At 57.1% G+C, this 13,304-nt stretch overlaps 2 protein-coding genes across 2 annotated transcripts; both read left to right on the forward strand.

The window, feature by feature from the left end:
* The first annotated feature begins 344 nt into the window (after positions 1-344).
* On the forward strand, positions 345-5,576 carry MATN4 (matrilin 4). The gene is made up of 9 exons (XM_050313747.1): positions 345-417; positions 986-991; positions 1,411-1,980; positions 2,320-2,442; positions 3,756-3,776; positions 3,955-4,359; positions 4,717-4,869; positions 5,078-5,182; positions 5,358-5,576. The coding sequence occupies exons 1-9, from the start codon at positions 345-347 to the stop codon at positions 5,414-5,416; spliced, it is 1,515 nt and encodes a 504-aa protein (XP_050169704.1). The 3' UTR covers positions 5,417-5,576.
* A 4,943-nt stretch (positions 5,577-10,519) lies between these two features.
* On the forward strand, positions 10,520-11,283 carry LOC126639253 (caltrin-like protein 2). The gene is made up of 3 exons (XM_050313911.1): positions 10,520-10,584; positions 10,757-10,912; positions 11,088-11,283. The coding sequence occupies exons 1-3, from the start codon at positions 10,521-10,523 to the stop codon at positions 11,090-11,092; spliced, it is 225 nt and encodes a 74-aa protein (XP_050169868.1). The 5' UTR covers position 10,520; the 3' UTR covers positions 11,093-11,283.
* The last annotated feature ends 2,021 nt before the right edge of the window (positions 11,284-13,304 follow it).

The raw sequence follows: 13,304 nt of genomic DNA on the forward strand, positions 1-13,304 counted from the left end.
ACATTCCATCTGCCTGGTTTGCAAGTGAAAATAAGGCTTGTCCAATGGCCAGCTCCACCCAGAGCAGAAAATGAGAGCCTTTGGCAGAGTGGTGCTGCTGCAATGCCACTGAACTGTGCTGAGACTGCCAGGCCTTGAATGGGGAAGATCCCACGTGCGTTCAGAGAAGTTTGGGGATGGATCTGTCAAAACTGCTGCTTAGGGTTTTTGGCACCGCCTGGGGACACCCCCTGCAGGTGGATGTCACCCTGTGGCCCAGCCCACCCTCTGCACTGATTCCACATTGTCTTCTCCCTGCAGCACATCCTTACAGCCCTGGAACTGTGTGGACTTGCAGAGCCATGATGAAGCTCCTGCCTGTTGCTGCTCTCCTCCTGCTTCTCCTGACAACACTGGAAGCCAGACCAAAACCTGCAGGTGAGCCCCAAATGGTGGGGAGGAGAGAGAACCGAGAGCATCAGGGCAGTGGAGCCCTAGGGTGACAACTTGCTGTGTGAGGTGGGGTCATGACACCTCTTCTTTGGAGGCATCCCCAGGAGGATGGAGATTCCCCACAAATGTGAGGCCCAAACTTACCAGCCCTGCCCTGGGGGGTGGGAGCCTGAGCCTGTCCCCAGCATGGTGGATCTGGTGCCACTTGCTCTGGGCATATCCCCTGCTTTGGCACAGCCCAGCTCAGGGCTTGTGGCCCTCCTCCCCATGGGCTGCGACCTCAGCAGGACATGCAGGCATGAGGGGGAACCTCCTCCTTGCATCAGTCTCCAGTGTGAGGGGGGACAAAGCAAACCCAGGGAGAGCAGCCTCTCTCCTTTCAGGGCAGAGGGATCTATATGAATTTCAGTTTAAAACCAGTGAAGGTACCAAATGGAGAAAGGAATGGGTATGTCTCAGAGACCTTCAGAGCAGTTGAGATGACAGCTGAGGCCTGGGCATCATCCCAGGGGACTCAAACTGTTTGCTTTCCATTAGGGCCAAGTTCTCCCAGGCTTGGGTGCACACAAGCCAAGCAAAATATGTTCATTGGCATTTAACTTGCTAAACAATCTCCCAATTTTCACTGGAAGTAGCATCCTTGTGTCCAAGAGAGGATCTTTGGCTCAATCCCCACTGTGTGCATGCCCTTAGCTTTGCTTTTTTTGCCTCATTTTCTGCCCTGAAAAAAAATACCCAACCACAACAACCCCCAGCCAGGCATGTCTCCCCAGCCTGTTGGCCCTGCTCTTGCTCTACCAGCATCTTCCATGACTTTACTGGGCAGTGGGGAGGTGCTGGTTTGTGGGGTCTACCCAGACCTGCTCTCTCCGTCCCTGACTGAGCACTCCTGCAGCCACCCAGCAAGGATGTCTCTGCTCCCAGACCTGCTCCCCGCAGACAGCCACGAGGCTGAACCATCTCTTTACCCCTCTCCAGCCCTGAGGTGCCGGACGGGCCCCCTGGACATCGTGTTTGTGATCGACAGCTCCCGCAGCGTGCGCCCCTTCGAGTTCGAGACCATGCGGCGCTTCATGATCGACATCATCGGCAACCTGGACGTGGGCCCCAACGCCACGCGGGTGGGGGTGATCCAGTACTCCAGCCAGGTGCAGAACGTCTTCTCCCTCAAGACCTTCTTCACGCGGGCGGACATGGAGAGGGCCATCAACAGCATCATCCCGCTGGCCCAGGGCACCATGACGGGGCTGGCCATCCAGTACGTCATGAACGTGGCCTTCACCGCGCAGGAGGGCGCGCGGCCTCCGCACAAGAAGATCCCCCGCATCGCCATCATCGTGACGGACGGGAGACCCCAGGACCGGGTCACCGAGGTGGCCACCCAGGCCCGGAACGCCGGCATCGAGATCTACGCCGTGGGCATCCAGCGGGCAGACATGAACTCGCTGCGGGCCATGGCCTCGCCGCCGCTGGAGGAGCACGTCTTCCTGGTGGAGTCCTTTGAGCTCATCCAGCAGTTTGGGAAGCAGTTCCAGGACAAGCTTTGCGGTGAGCGAGATCTGCTGCTGCGGAGTGGCAAGGGTGGCCCTGGTGTCTGCTCCTCCCCGGGGATAGAATGACCTTCAGAGGGGTGTTTGGGGCCACTGCCCGTGCTAGGAGCGGTGTGGATGGGGAAGCAACCTCCCCAGTGAGGTGATGGGGCAGGGCACCGCACAGTGTCCGTGTCTGTGCACTGGAAATCAGTGGCTGAGCACTGGGGCTGGCAGGGCTGGGGCAGTGCGGGTCATCCCAGTGGCTTCTGCTGCAGGGACAGGGCATATTCCAGAGCTGGGGTCCCATGCATCCGGTGTGCCCACGGGCCATTCTGATGCCCGTTCTGTCTTGCAGGGGTGGACATGTGTGTGGAGCAGGAGCACGGCTGCCAGCACAGCTGTGTCAGCACCCCTGGCTCCTTCTACTGCGAGTGCAACCCTGGCTACAGGCTCAACGTGGATGGAAAGACCTGTTCCCGTAAAAACTCTTTTTATTATCCCAACTCTCATAGGGAGCTTGTGGTTATGGGTCCTGTGGAGGGAAGCTGGGACACAGCAGAGGACCCAGCAAGGCCAGCAGCAGCCTGGAGATCTGTTCACTGGGCCCTCTGCTTCCCGGGTCTGTAATGACTGTGGACATGCAGTGTTGCCAAATCCTGGCCACCCCTCTGGGATGGGACACTTGGGGGTCACATGGCCTGTCATCTGAGGGGGTCTGGGCAGTGTGTATCAGAGAATGCACATCCCAGCACTGATGAGCACACGGTTTTTCCCCTGTATTTTAGTGCAAAGCTGTGTTAATCAGCCTGGTCACCACACCAGGACTTTTCCTGCTTGTCTCATGGTGCTGGGAGCTGCTTTGAAGCCCTGGAGCGGTCCCAGGGAGGCTGGGACAGGAGGGTGATGGGTGTCCTGTTCCCCTGCAGCCATGGATGCCTGTGCAGATGGGACACACGGCTGTCAGCACCACTGTGTCAGCGCTCGGGGGTCGTACTCATGCCGCTGCCGGCCAGGTTACTACCTTGGTCAGAACAAGAGGAGCTGCATCAGTAAGTGATGGTCTCCCTCCCTGTCCCTTCTTCCTTTGCTCCTCGTTCTGCCTCTCCTCTTGTCTGTGCCTTTCTGCCATGGCTTCTCCTTCTCCCACCAGTGATGGATTACTGCAGCTTTGGAAACCACAGCTGCCAGCACGAGTGTGTGAGCATTCCCAACGGGCACTACTGCCGCTGCCGCAGTGGGTACACGCTCCAGCCCGATGGCAAGTCCTGCAGGGGTAGGTGCCAGCGTGGCACACGGCACAGGCTGTGTGTGTGGCAGATTCCTTTATGTCCTGGCCTGTCCCCAGGGGAAGGGCTGTTCCCAAACCAGCCCATCTGAATGGGGATCACCCCATGCCCTTGGCTTGTCTTCCAGCCACCGACCTCTGCAATGGGGTGGATCACGGCTGCGAGTTCAGGTGTGTGAGCACAGAGGGCTCCTACCACTGCATGTGCCCTGAAGGCCAGCAGCTCCAGGCTGATGGGAAGACATGCAGCAGTGAGTACTGGGACATGGCTCTTGGCATTCTCCTTGTCCGGGCTCTCCTGGGGAGGGATCACCTGAAACTGGGCTGGGGGACTCTAAGCGGGACTTTGAGCTAGATTGGAAGAGGATGGAGAGCTGGCAGTGCTTGGGGGAGCACGCTGGCTGCTGCAGGGATGGATGGTTGTGTCCTCAGAAACATGGCCCAGAAGATGCAATAGCTTTGAGGAAAGGTTCAGGAAAAGAGAGACCTAGGAAAGACTTTCACAGGGTGTTGGGGTGTTGGTGGAGGTTTTTGGGCCAAGTCCTTTGGGTATGCTTTGCCCCACTTCCCAGCTGCAGTTCCAGGGGCTCCCCAGAGTGTCCTGAAGCCCAGAAGCTCTGCCCCAGCCCCGGGCACCTTCACTCTAACAGTGCCCACAGCCAGGCTGGTCCCCTCTCATCTCCCCCGTGCCTGCAGAGTGTGGAGCTGGGCACGTCGACCTGGTGATGGTGATCGATGGCTCCAAGAGTGTCCGTCCCCAAAACTTTGAGCTGGTGAAGCAGTTTGTGAACCGCATCGTGGACCTGCTGGACGTGTCCCCCCACGGCACACGGGTGGGACTGGTGCAGTACTCCAGCCGTGTCCGCACCGAGTTCCCCCTCAACAAGTACCACAGCGCGGATGAGATCAAGAAGGCGGTGATGGATGTGGAGTACATGGAGAAAGGCACCATGACAGGCCTTGCCCTCAAGCACATGGTGGAGCACAGCTTCTCTGAGCTGGAAGGTGCCAGGCCTCTCTCCCACAACATCCCCAGAATTGGGCTTGTCTTCACCGATGGACGCTCCCAGGACGACATCTCCGAATGGGCCAGGAGAGCAAAGGAGTCAGGTGTGGGGGTCTGGGGAACCCCAGGTCGCAGTGCTTTGGGCATTCTGGGATGGTTCCTGGGGGTGGCTGTCTTGGGGAGAGGCTGCAGCATTCCAGCCTTGGGGGCTGCGTCCCCTGGGCCGGCAGGGGCAGACCATTGTGTTGTGGTGTTGCAGGGTGCTCTGAGCAGCATCCTTCATGCAGCAGCCTGCACCACCACAGCGCTGCCTCACTCCTGCCCCTCCTTCCTGAGTTCCTGCAATGTGTTTGGGAAGCCCAGAGAAAATCGCTGCATCCTCGGCTTTGCTCCCTCTGGGCTTGGGGCTGCTTGATGTGGGATGGCCAGTGCAGTGCTCAGGATCTGTCCTTGCCACACAGGGATCGTCATGTTTGCTGTGGGTGTCGGAAAGGCCGTGGAAGAGGAGCTGAGAGCCATCGCCTCCGAGCCGGTGGAGCAGCACTTCTCCTACTCAGCAGACTTCACCACCATGACCCACCTTGTGGAGAACTTCTCACTGAACATCTGCCCAGGTGGGTGCTCCTGGGCACAGCAGGGGACTCGGCCCCAAGCCGGGGGGGTCCTCTTGTCCCTACAGAGCCAGTCGGGGTGGTTTGTGTGTCTGTCACTGTCCAGTCCTGGTGGGTGGCTGTAGGGACAAGGGAGTTGTACAGGACAAGGCAGAGCCGTGGGGGCCCTGTGGGGCTGTGGCTCTGACTGCAGCCAAACCCCCCATCCCAGAGGAAGGCAAAGGGCACACAGAGATCCGCAGCCCGTGCGAGTGCGAGGCGCTGGTGCAGTTCCAGACGAACACCGTGGCCATCCTGCAGAGCCTGACTGAGAAAAATATCCTTTATGGTGAAACCTGGGCTGGCTTGGGTGCAGGGCACTGGGGACAGAGCCCACCCAGGGAAGGGAGGGACAGTTAACAGAGCTGGGGAGGATTTTAGGCTTCTTCAAGGGCAAAAAGCTCTTTGCCCCCCACCATGTCCGGCTCACGCTGTTTCCTTAGCACCTTCACTTGCTCAGATGACGGCCAGACTTGAAGAGTTGGAAAAGCAGATTGCCAACAAGAAGTGATCCTGGCAGAGGGCTGCAGCACTCGGGGCACAGGGATGTACAGTAGCTACATGGCATTGTTATTGCTAGGTTATGGTAAAGCATCAGTGTTTGTTCTTATATCTCAAAATCCACAGGGCGATGTGGATTGTATTTTTAAAAAAAATCCTGAGAACACCAGAAAGGACCTTGATCAAAACCTCTGCTGTGAAGCCAATGGGTTTCACCCGTCACTGTTGCCTCGTTCCTCCCAGCTGGAAGGCCTGGTATGAGGGGAGATGACTGTGTGGCCAGACAGGTCTTTGGGCAGATGGGACACCCGGCCTTTCCACAGAGCAACCAGGATGACCCAGCCCTGCACGGCCCCCCCAGAGCCTGGCAAGCTGCTCTGCAAGAGGAAAAACCTACAGTGGTGTCACCCTGAGAGTTTCTCTTGTCTCAGCCTCCGCTGCCAAGTGGTGGGGCAAGAAGAGGTGGGTGGCACAGGCAGGGTCAGCAATCCCTGTCCTGCTCCTGCCATGGTGCCCAGGTGGGCTCCCATGGGACAGTGGGTGGCAGGAATTGTCAGATCCCCTTGCCCTGGTTTGGCAGAATTATTTGGGAACCGGTATTATCTTGTTTGGTTTTATAATCACATAGCAAAATGGTCATTATTCTACCAATATGTATGTGTGTTGTATATATCTATGTATATTTAATTTTGAGAGCAGAGCAGTGCTATTTTGAAACTCATCTTTTCTTTAAAGGAATTTCTATCTTGACAATAAACCCCCTGAAGATTTGTATGCCCCGTGCCTCTCCTTTCAGCAGGGCTTCAGAGTCCCGGAGACACCTCTGCATCAGGATGGGGGTCTCTGGCTTTTGCAAGGTCTGCTGTGCTCAGGCTCCACCAATCCTTTGGGGAAATCTTTGCTGGGTGAGCAAGCCAGGATGCTGCAGGCCAAGGCTCACCTGGAGGGAGCCAGCATGGCATGGACGCCGTGTCCCCATTGGCAGGGTTTGCTTTGGAGCCTGTGCTTGTTGGAACACAGGGATCTGTGAGCTGAGCTGGGGATGGACCCGCGGCCCGGCCCAGGCGCCCCATGGAGCTGCTCTGGGCTGTGTGCTGGGACAGGGACACACAGGACCTGCTCCTGACACGTCCCTGCACACTCCACAAAGAACCAGCAGCATCTTCCTGCCTTTCTCTAAGCACAAAAGTGTGTTTGCTTCCTCTGCAGGGGTAACCCCCCATTCCCCACTGTTCCCCAGGAAGCTGCAGCCCCTGCAGGGCTCATCGCGGCCTCCAGCACTGAGTGCTCAGCACAGGCAGGACATGGAGCTGCTGAGAGAGTGCAGAGGAGGCCTGCGAGGTGCTGCGAGGGCTGGAGCCCCTGTGCCCTGAGGAAAGGCTGCCAGAGTTGGGGTTGCTGAGGCGGGAGAAGAGAAGGCCCCGGGGAGGCCTCAGTGCGGCCGGGCAGGAGCTGAAGGGGCCCAGAGGAAAGCTGGGACAGAGTGTTCAGCAGGGCCTGTGGGGAGAGGACAAGGGGGCACAGCTTGAACTGAAGGAGGGCGATTTAGGGTCGATCTAAGGGAGATGTTTTCTTCCAGTCAGGCTGGAGGGGACTGAGGGGACTCCGTCCCTGGGAACATTGAAGGGCCGGTTGGACGGAGCCTTCAGCAACCTGGGGTGGTGGGAGGTTGCTCAGGTTGGAATGAGATGATTTTAAGGGTCCCTTCCAAGACAAACCATTCAAGGATCCCATCATTCTCTGGTCCCCATCCCCACAACTCCTGTGACATCCCAGCTGCCAGAGCTGTGCCCGTGTTCCATGTGGAATGGCCAGCACCCAGCACCCAGCACAGCGCAGCCATTCCCCTGCTGCCATCACACCTTTGTGCAGCTCCCAGTGCAGCCTCTGCCCTGACCAACCCTGGCTGTGCTCTGAGACAGCCCTTCCCCCTGCTCAGAGACCACCCTTCCTCCTGCTCCCAGCACACTGTCCTGCCCTGCTCCCTTCAATCCCCAGCAGTCCTGAGCAGCAGCTGCTGTGTGGATCTTGTCCCCCATCCCAGCAGGATGCTCCCTCATCCTGAGGATGGTACGGGGCCGTTCCATGCAGGTGGGCACCCCTCGACCGCCCGGGGGGCTGGAGCTCTGTGGGGATGGTGTGGGACAGGGACCCCATTCTGAGATTGTGCCCCCTGATGAAGCTGCCAGAGACATGGGAGAGGAGATGGAAATCGATATGGGATTGGATAGTGAGGAAGGGATGGAGATAGATCTGGAGGAGGACACAGAGGAGGAGATGGATCTTGAGCAGGAAGATGAGGAGGAGGACATGGTGCTGGGATGAAGACCCCCAGCAGCAGGACAGGCCCGTCCTGGCCATGCCCTGCCCCAGGGACAGGGGGTCACTGCCGCCAGGCTGGGACTGGGCTGGGTGGCCCCGCTCAGGGACACGGTGCCCGTGCTTGGCGTTGTGGTGGCACAACCCCCACCCCCTGCCTGCCCTGTGCCTGCTTTGGGCTACACAAGCCACGTGCCAGCGCCTGGGGCTCGGCTCCCATCCCCAGCCGGGCTCAGGCCTGGCGCCAGAGTCCCGCTGTGCCCAGCGTGTGCCAGGCTGGGGGCACAGGGAACACCCAGCAGTGCCAAACTGCACTGACCCTGCTGCTTGTTCTCTTCCAGGACTGACGGAGATGGAGGACGTGGATGTCGGTCTTCTGTACACGTGATTTAGATTTTGTTTTGTAGTGCCTCTGTAAATACGTTTCATCGTTGTTTTTATGAAGATGTTTAGGATGTAAATATGTTTTAAAACTTGCTGTTTTTCTAAAAGTTCTTCTCTTATAAATATGTTTCATGGTTCATCATTTTTGCTGCTCTTCTGTAAATAAATACTCTTTGTATTTCACACCCCACCTCTCTTTGCATTTGTTTTCAGCACATGCAGCGTTTCTAGAGTTGTGGTTTCACCTGCTCTGGGTTCCCAGGGCTGGAGGTGTCTGAGGGTGCTGGCATGGCCTCCCCAGGGCTGGGGGTACCTGTGCACAGAGGGGTCCCACTGACAGAAGTCACACTCAGCTTTCATTTGCTTTGCACGCTCTTGGTCCCAGGAGAGGCAAATCCCAGCGGTCCCTGTTCCGTGGGATCCCAGCTGGGACCTGGGCAGGGCCTGGTCCTGCAGAGCCTCATTAATGTCTCTTCACTAGGTGGCACCAGACACCGGCGCTCTGGAGGGTGCTCTGATCTGCGGGCACCCCCTTCTCCTGGGCACCCCGGGGTGCTGGAGGAAATCCTCATCCATGAGCTGGGGAATGCAGGGTTGGATGGAGGGGGGGATTGACAGATGAAGGTCACCATCAGCCTGAAAGCACTGCATCACCTGGTGGGGGACACGGGCTGCTTTGCAGGGCACGAGCTGTTCCTTGGGCACTCTGTGCACCTTTCTAAGGCTGGGGGACCCGGAGCTACTGGTCTCATCCTTTGCATCCCCAGGGAATACGAACCGGAGCATCTGCCACAGCATTCTCAGCATCCCACAGCTCAAGCTCAGGCCCTGCTGCCTCGGGAGGAGGCTCAGAGAGGGGTTTTCATGTAGAAGAACATGAGCCATATGGAATGGGGACTGCTCTGAGGGACCCTGGGGCCACGGGTGCTGCACATGCAGCAGAGAGCAGCACAGGGCCTGCAGGCAATCCTGTGCCCACAAATGCCTGGCTCCTGCTTATTCTGGGGGAGTTTACAACAGAAAGAGTTCAGACCTTTCCCCCTGCTATGAGTAAAGCACTGCTGAATATGCTTCAGATAGATTTCTTCCCCTCCATCTTCTCTGCAGCTTCATCCAAGCCTTGTTCCTTAGTCTTTTCTCCTCCCTTGGAGGCACAGGTCCAAGCCCCACCTCAGCTGGATCTTGGCACCAAATGGGAGCACAGCATTGTCCTCTCCAGCCCCAACAGCAGCTGAATGCCAAAGGATTGCTTAAAAATTAATCCAATGCTTGTATTTCTCATTTAAAGTGCTAAATTGTTGGTGCACAGCCCAGAAAGTCTGTTTGGGTTGGCTACATCCTCTGCTGGTTATTTAATAAATGACTTTACAAAGAGCTAAATGCAGCCCCAGAGTTAACAGGGAAATTGGACAATAATTAACAGATAGCCAGGAAGTTAATGTGGCCCATGAAGACTTGAGAACGGAAAGCTGAAAAGGAAGCAGCACAGGGAGATGCCCACCGTGCCCTGGATGGAAAGTGGCAGCTCCAGAGGCTGGGGCAGTGCAATGGTGGGCGGCTCAGGGGCTGCCCAGATCATCTAGGGGTGATGTTGGGCTCTTGCTGCTCCTCAGCCCTCCTGGTTACAAAATCAGGGGCTGCCCCAGCTGCTCTTTGCCGGGATGGGGAGTGTTTGGCTGCAGGAGCCCTCGCCTCCCAGGGACATTCCCAGAGTTTGCTTCCAGCACAGCTTGGTTACCTGCCAGCCCCACAAGTGCCACAGAAAGGCTCCAGGAACCCCTTACACAAGGTGAGGGGGCCATTGACCCATCGGTGGGAAATGGAGCAACTTCCCATTGCCCAAGGGCACTTAAAGAAAACGGCTTTGCCTGCAGGCTGGGGAAAGAGGGGTGAGTGTGTGCAGCATTTCCTTGGAAGGCAGGAACAGATGGAGGGCTGAACGCTGGTGGAACCTTTGCCCTCCAGACAAGGAATGGTTCAGGTGACCCCCAAAGATCATTCCTGGGAAGGTACAGGCAGCCTCAGGCTGATCTGGATTGTGCTGGAAGGTTTGGTTTGCGGGTCCATGTGCAAGCAAAGTACAGAGGGCAAACCCACTGAATAGACCCCCAGAAGGGAACACACCACGGTCACCACAATGGTTTCTCCTGCAGAAGGATCCTTGCCCAGGAGAAAGCAGCTGCACTGCCTCCAGCATGCCTGGGGAACGTTGCCCTGGACCATCTTCCCTTGGCCTCTCAGCCCCAGCTATTGAACAATCCCCTTTGTGTCTTGTGCAAAAGCCTTCCAGAACACACAACGCAATAGGCAGAGGAAAAAAAGTGCAAACATCCTGTTCCCCATGCCCATCCTCCCAAAGGGTTTAAATGTCCGTGTGCCACAGCTCTCACACCTCTCAGGGACACGGCAGCATGAGGTCGGTGGCCGCTCTCCTCCTGGTGGGGATGCTCATCCTCTGGGCAGAACTGCCAACAGGTATGGGATGTCCCAGGGTAAGGGACAGGGAGGAAAAGCTCAGGGGCTGGGAAGGAGTCATGTTTACAAGGATCCTGTGGGAGGGGAAGGGAGAGGAGAGGGGTCTTTGCTGGGCAGCATCTCCCCAGGGCCCCTCAGCTGCCCTGGAGCAAACAAGTCCCTCCTGTTGCAGGCAGCGCCTGGTCCTGCCCACCCGTCCGCATCACCTGCGCGCTGCACAACCCGCCGAACCGGTGCTTCAACAACCGGCAGTGCCCCCGGTTCAAGAGGTGCTGCCCCACCTTCTGTGGCAGGAAATGCATCTCGAAGCCATCCGGCACGCATATCGGTAGGAGCTCAGGAGCCCCCCTGCCTGTGCCCAGCTCCCGGGGAGCAAAGGGGATGTGATGATGATGGGCTGTGTCCAGCTGCCAGAGCCCTCCTCTGTCAGGCTGCTGGACAAACACGTGGGCTGAGGTTACTCTGAACACCAGATCCAACCTTCTTTCTCTCCCTTTCACCAGTGTGAGCTCCTGCTCCCAGGACAGATCGAGGGCCATCTCAGCATCCCCACGCCACCTCCGGCCCCAGCCCATGCTCAGGCCACCTCGGCCCCAGGATCACTCCATAACAGCTGCTGTGCAGTGCTATGTGCTACCTGCCTGCCCTCTCCCTCTGCTTCTCCACTGCTGGTTTACCAAATAAAAGGCTTGTCTCAGAGGTGCCTGTGGTGTGTGACTCCTTTCCCCACCTCCTCCTGCCCCTCTTTGGGCCCATCCTGGCACACAGCCCCACTGCTGAATTTCACCCCAGAATTTCTGCCTGTGGAGGAGAATGGAAACATTCTGGCTACACACCCATAGTGTGGTTAGGGACTGGCTTCAGGGAGAGAATCCATCCAGGGCCACACATACCCAAGTGGTGCTGAACCCTGAGCTGGTGGGGAAAATTCAGCTGAGGAAACTTGCCTGGGAAAGCCTCAAGCCACAGCTCCAAGGGGTTCTTGTCATTTTTGTGCAGCTGAGTGCCGGGGACAAAAATTCAGGAAATGCCAAGAAATATCATCAAGAGAGAGCATGTGCAGCCTGAGGGACCTGCCGGCCTCTGCCCAGTGTAATAGCAGAGCCAGGCACTTACACCGTGTGCTGCAGGGGCAGAGCATCACCCAGCCCCTGCTGATGCCCACACAGCGCCTGCCAGCCCTCCCCAGCCCAGGGCTGATGCCAGGCTTGCATGTCCCATTCTCAAGAAGCAGACCCAGCCCAGACTGGGAGATGAGCCCGGTGTGTCTGCACACACTGAGGATCAGAGAGGAGCTGGTTCTGTGTAGGGGCTCAGCTCACAATCCTGCCAGGCACGAGTGAGCCAATCTGGAGAGCAGCAGCAACTGGCCATGTATTTAAACCACCCAAATACAGCAGGATGAAGCCTCTGGCTGTGGGAATTGACCCCTTAGCATGGCCCAAGGCAGACACTGGAAGCTCCCTGGCCAAAACTGGGAAGAGCATCTGCTGTAGTGAGTCCTTCTATGATCACGCCCGTGGAGGAACAGAAGGGGGACAAAGACTCAGAAATTATTCAGTGATTGAGAAGGAAAAAGTCCTATGGTGAAAAACTGCCTCTCTGCTTAGCCTGGCCACAGGAGGGCAGAGATAACTGGAGAGCTCATGCAGTGTTAGGAAGGCTGGAAACGCCAAGTGATCCAGCAGGGACAGGCAGAACAAGAGCTGGGAGCTCATCAGATAAATTCAGTGTGAATTCAGACATTGCTTTTTTCCAGTGCAGTGTCCTTCTGGGGGAAAACTACTCCTGACACCAGCCCAACCCTCTGCGTGGGGAGTGCTGTGCCACACAAGCCGAGGGGTGAGAGGGGCAGAACCCCAGCACTCCCCCAGCCATCCCCACTCCCAGGATGGGGCTGGCACCAGGGCAGAGCAGCCTGATTGCACCTCCCACCGTCATTAGTCACAGATCACAGCCCTCCTCCCCCGTCAGGACCAGCTATTATCAGCTATTAAGCAGGCATTTCCATACAGCTGGCTAATTTGATAATGCTGCAATTATCTTGGTTTGTTAACAAGATTAAATTGCTAATTGGTTTGATTAAGCGCAGAGCTCCAGGCATGGAGTGTCTCCCAGCACAGCCCGATGGATGCCGTGCCCAGGGCAGCAGCTCCTCTGCAGAGACAAGGCCAAGGCAGCAGGGGCTCATCCTCCCAAAAACTGCTGCCTGGGGCCTCCAGATCTCCATGTGACAGCCTGGAGGGGTCCCTCTTCCTGCTCTGAGACAGAGTCAGCTTTGCCCATGTCACCACTGTCACCCAGGGACCATCAGCATCACAGGGGCAGCCTTGCTCCACAGTGCACTTTGTTCCACTCTGAAATGTAGACAGGGAAGAGGAGGGAGAAGTCAGGTCTTACCCAGAGCACAGCAGAATATCTTCAATATTTTCTTGGAGCCTCTCCCTGCATATGTTATGCTCTGGCTCGGGAGACTGGGTGGTTGGGGTCTGAATACAGAACAGTTTGGTGCACAAGAGTGATGTGAGACCTTTTCAAGAGATGATTCAAACCAGTCTAATAAGAATTACTACAGCTTTGACAACCTTTGAAAAGGGAGGGTTATTTAGCTAGCCTAGCCCAGGAGTGGAAAGCTGTAGTCCCAGCAGGATGCAGCAATCACATCAGTTCCAGAGGGGAAAATGCCCTGGGCTGAGTGAGTCCACTCAGCAGTGGCTCTG

This window comes from Myiozetetes cayanensis, unplaced genomic scaffold, assembly GCF_022539395.1.
Source record: "Myiozetetes cayanensis isolate MyiCay16 unplaced genomic scaffold, myiCay2020 scf19, whole genome shotgun sequence".
Classification (NCBI taxonomy): Eukaryota; Metazoa; Chordata; class Aves; order Passeriformes; family Tyrannidae; genus Myiozetetes; species Myiozetetes cayanensis.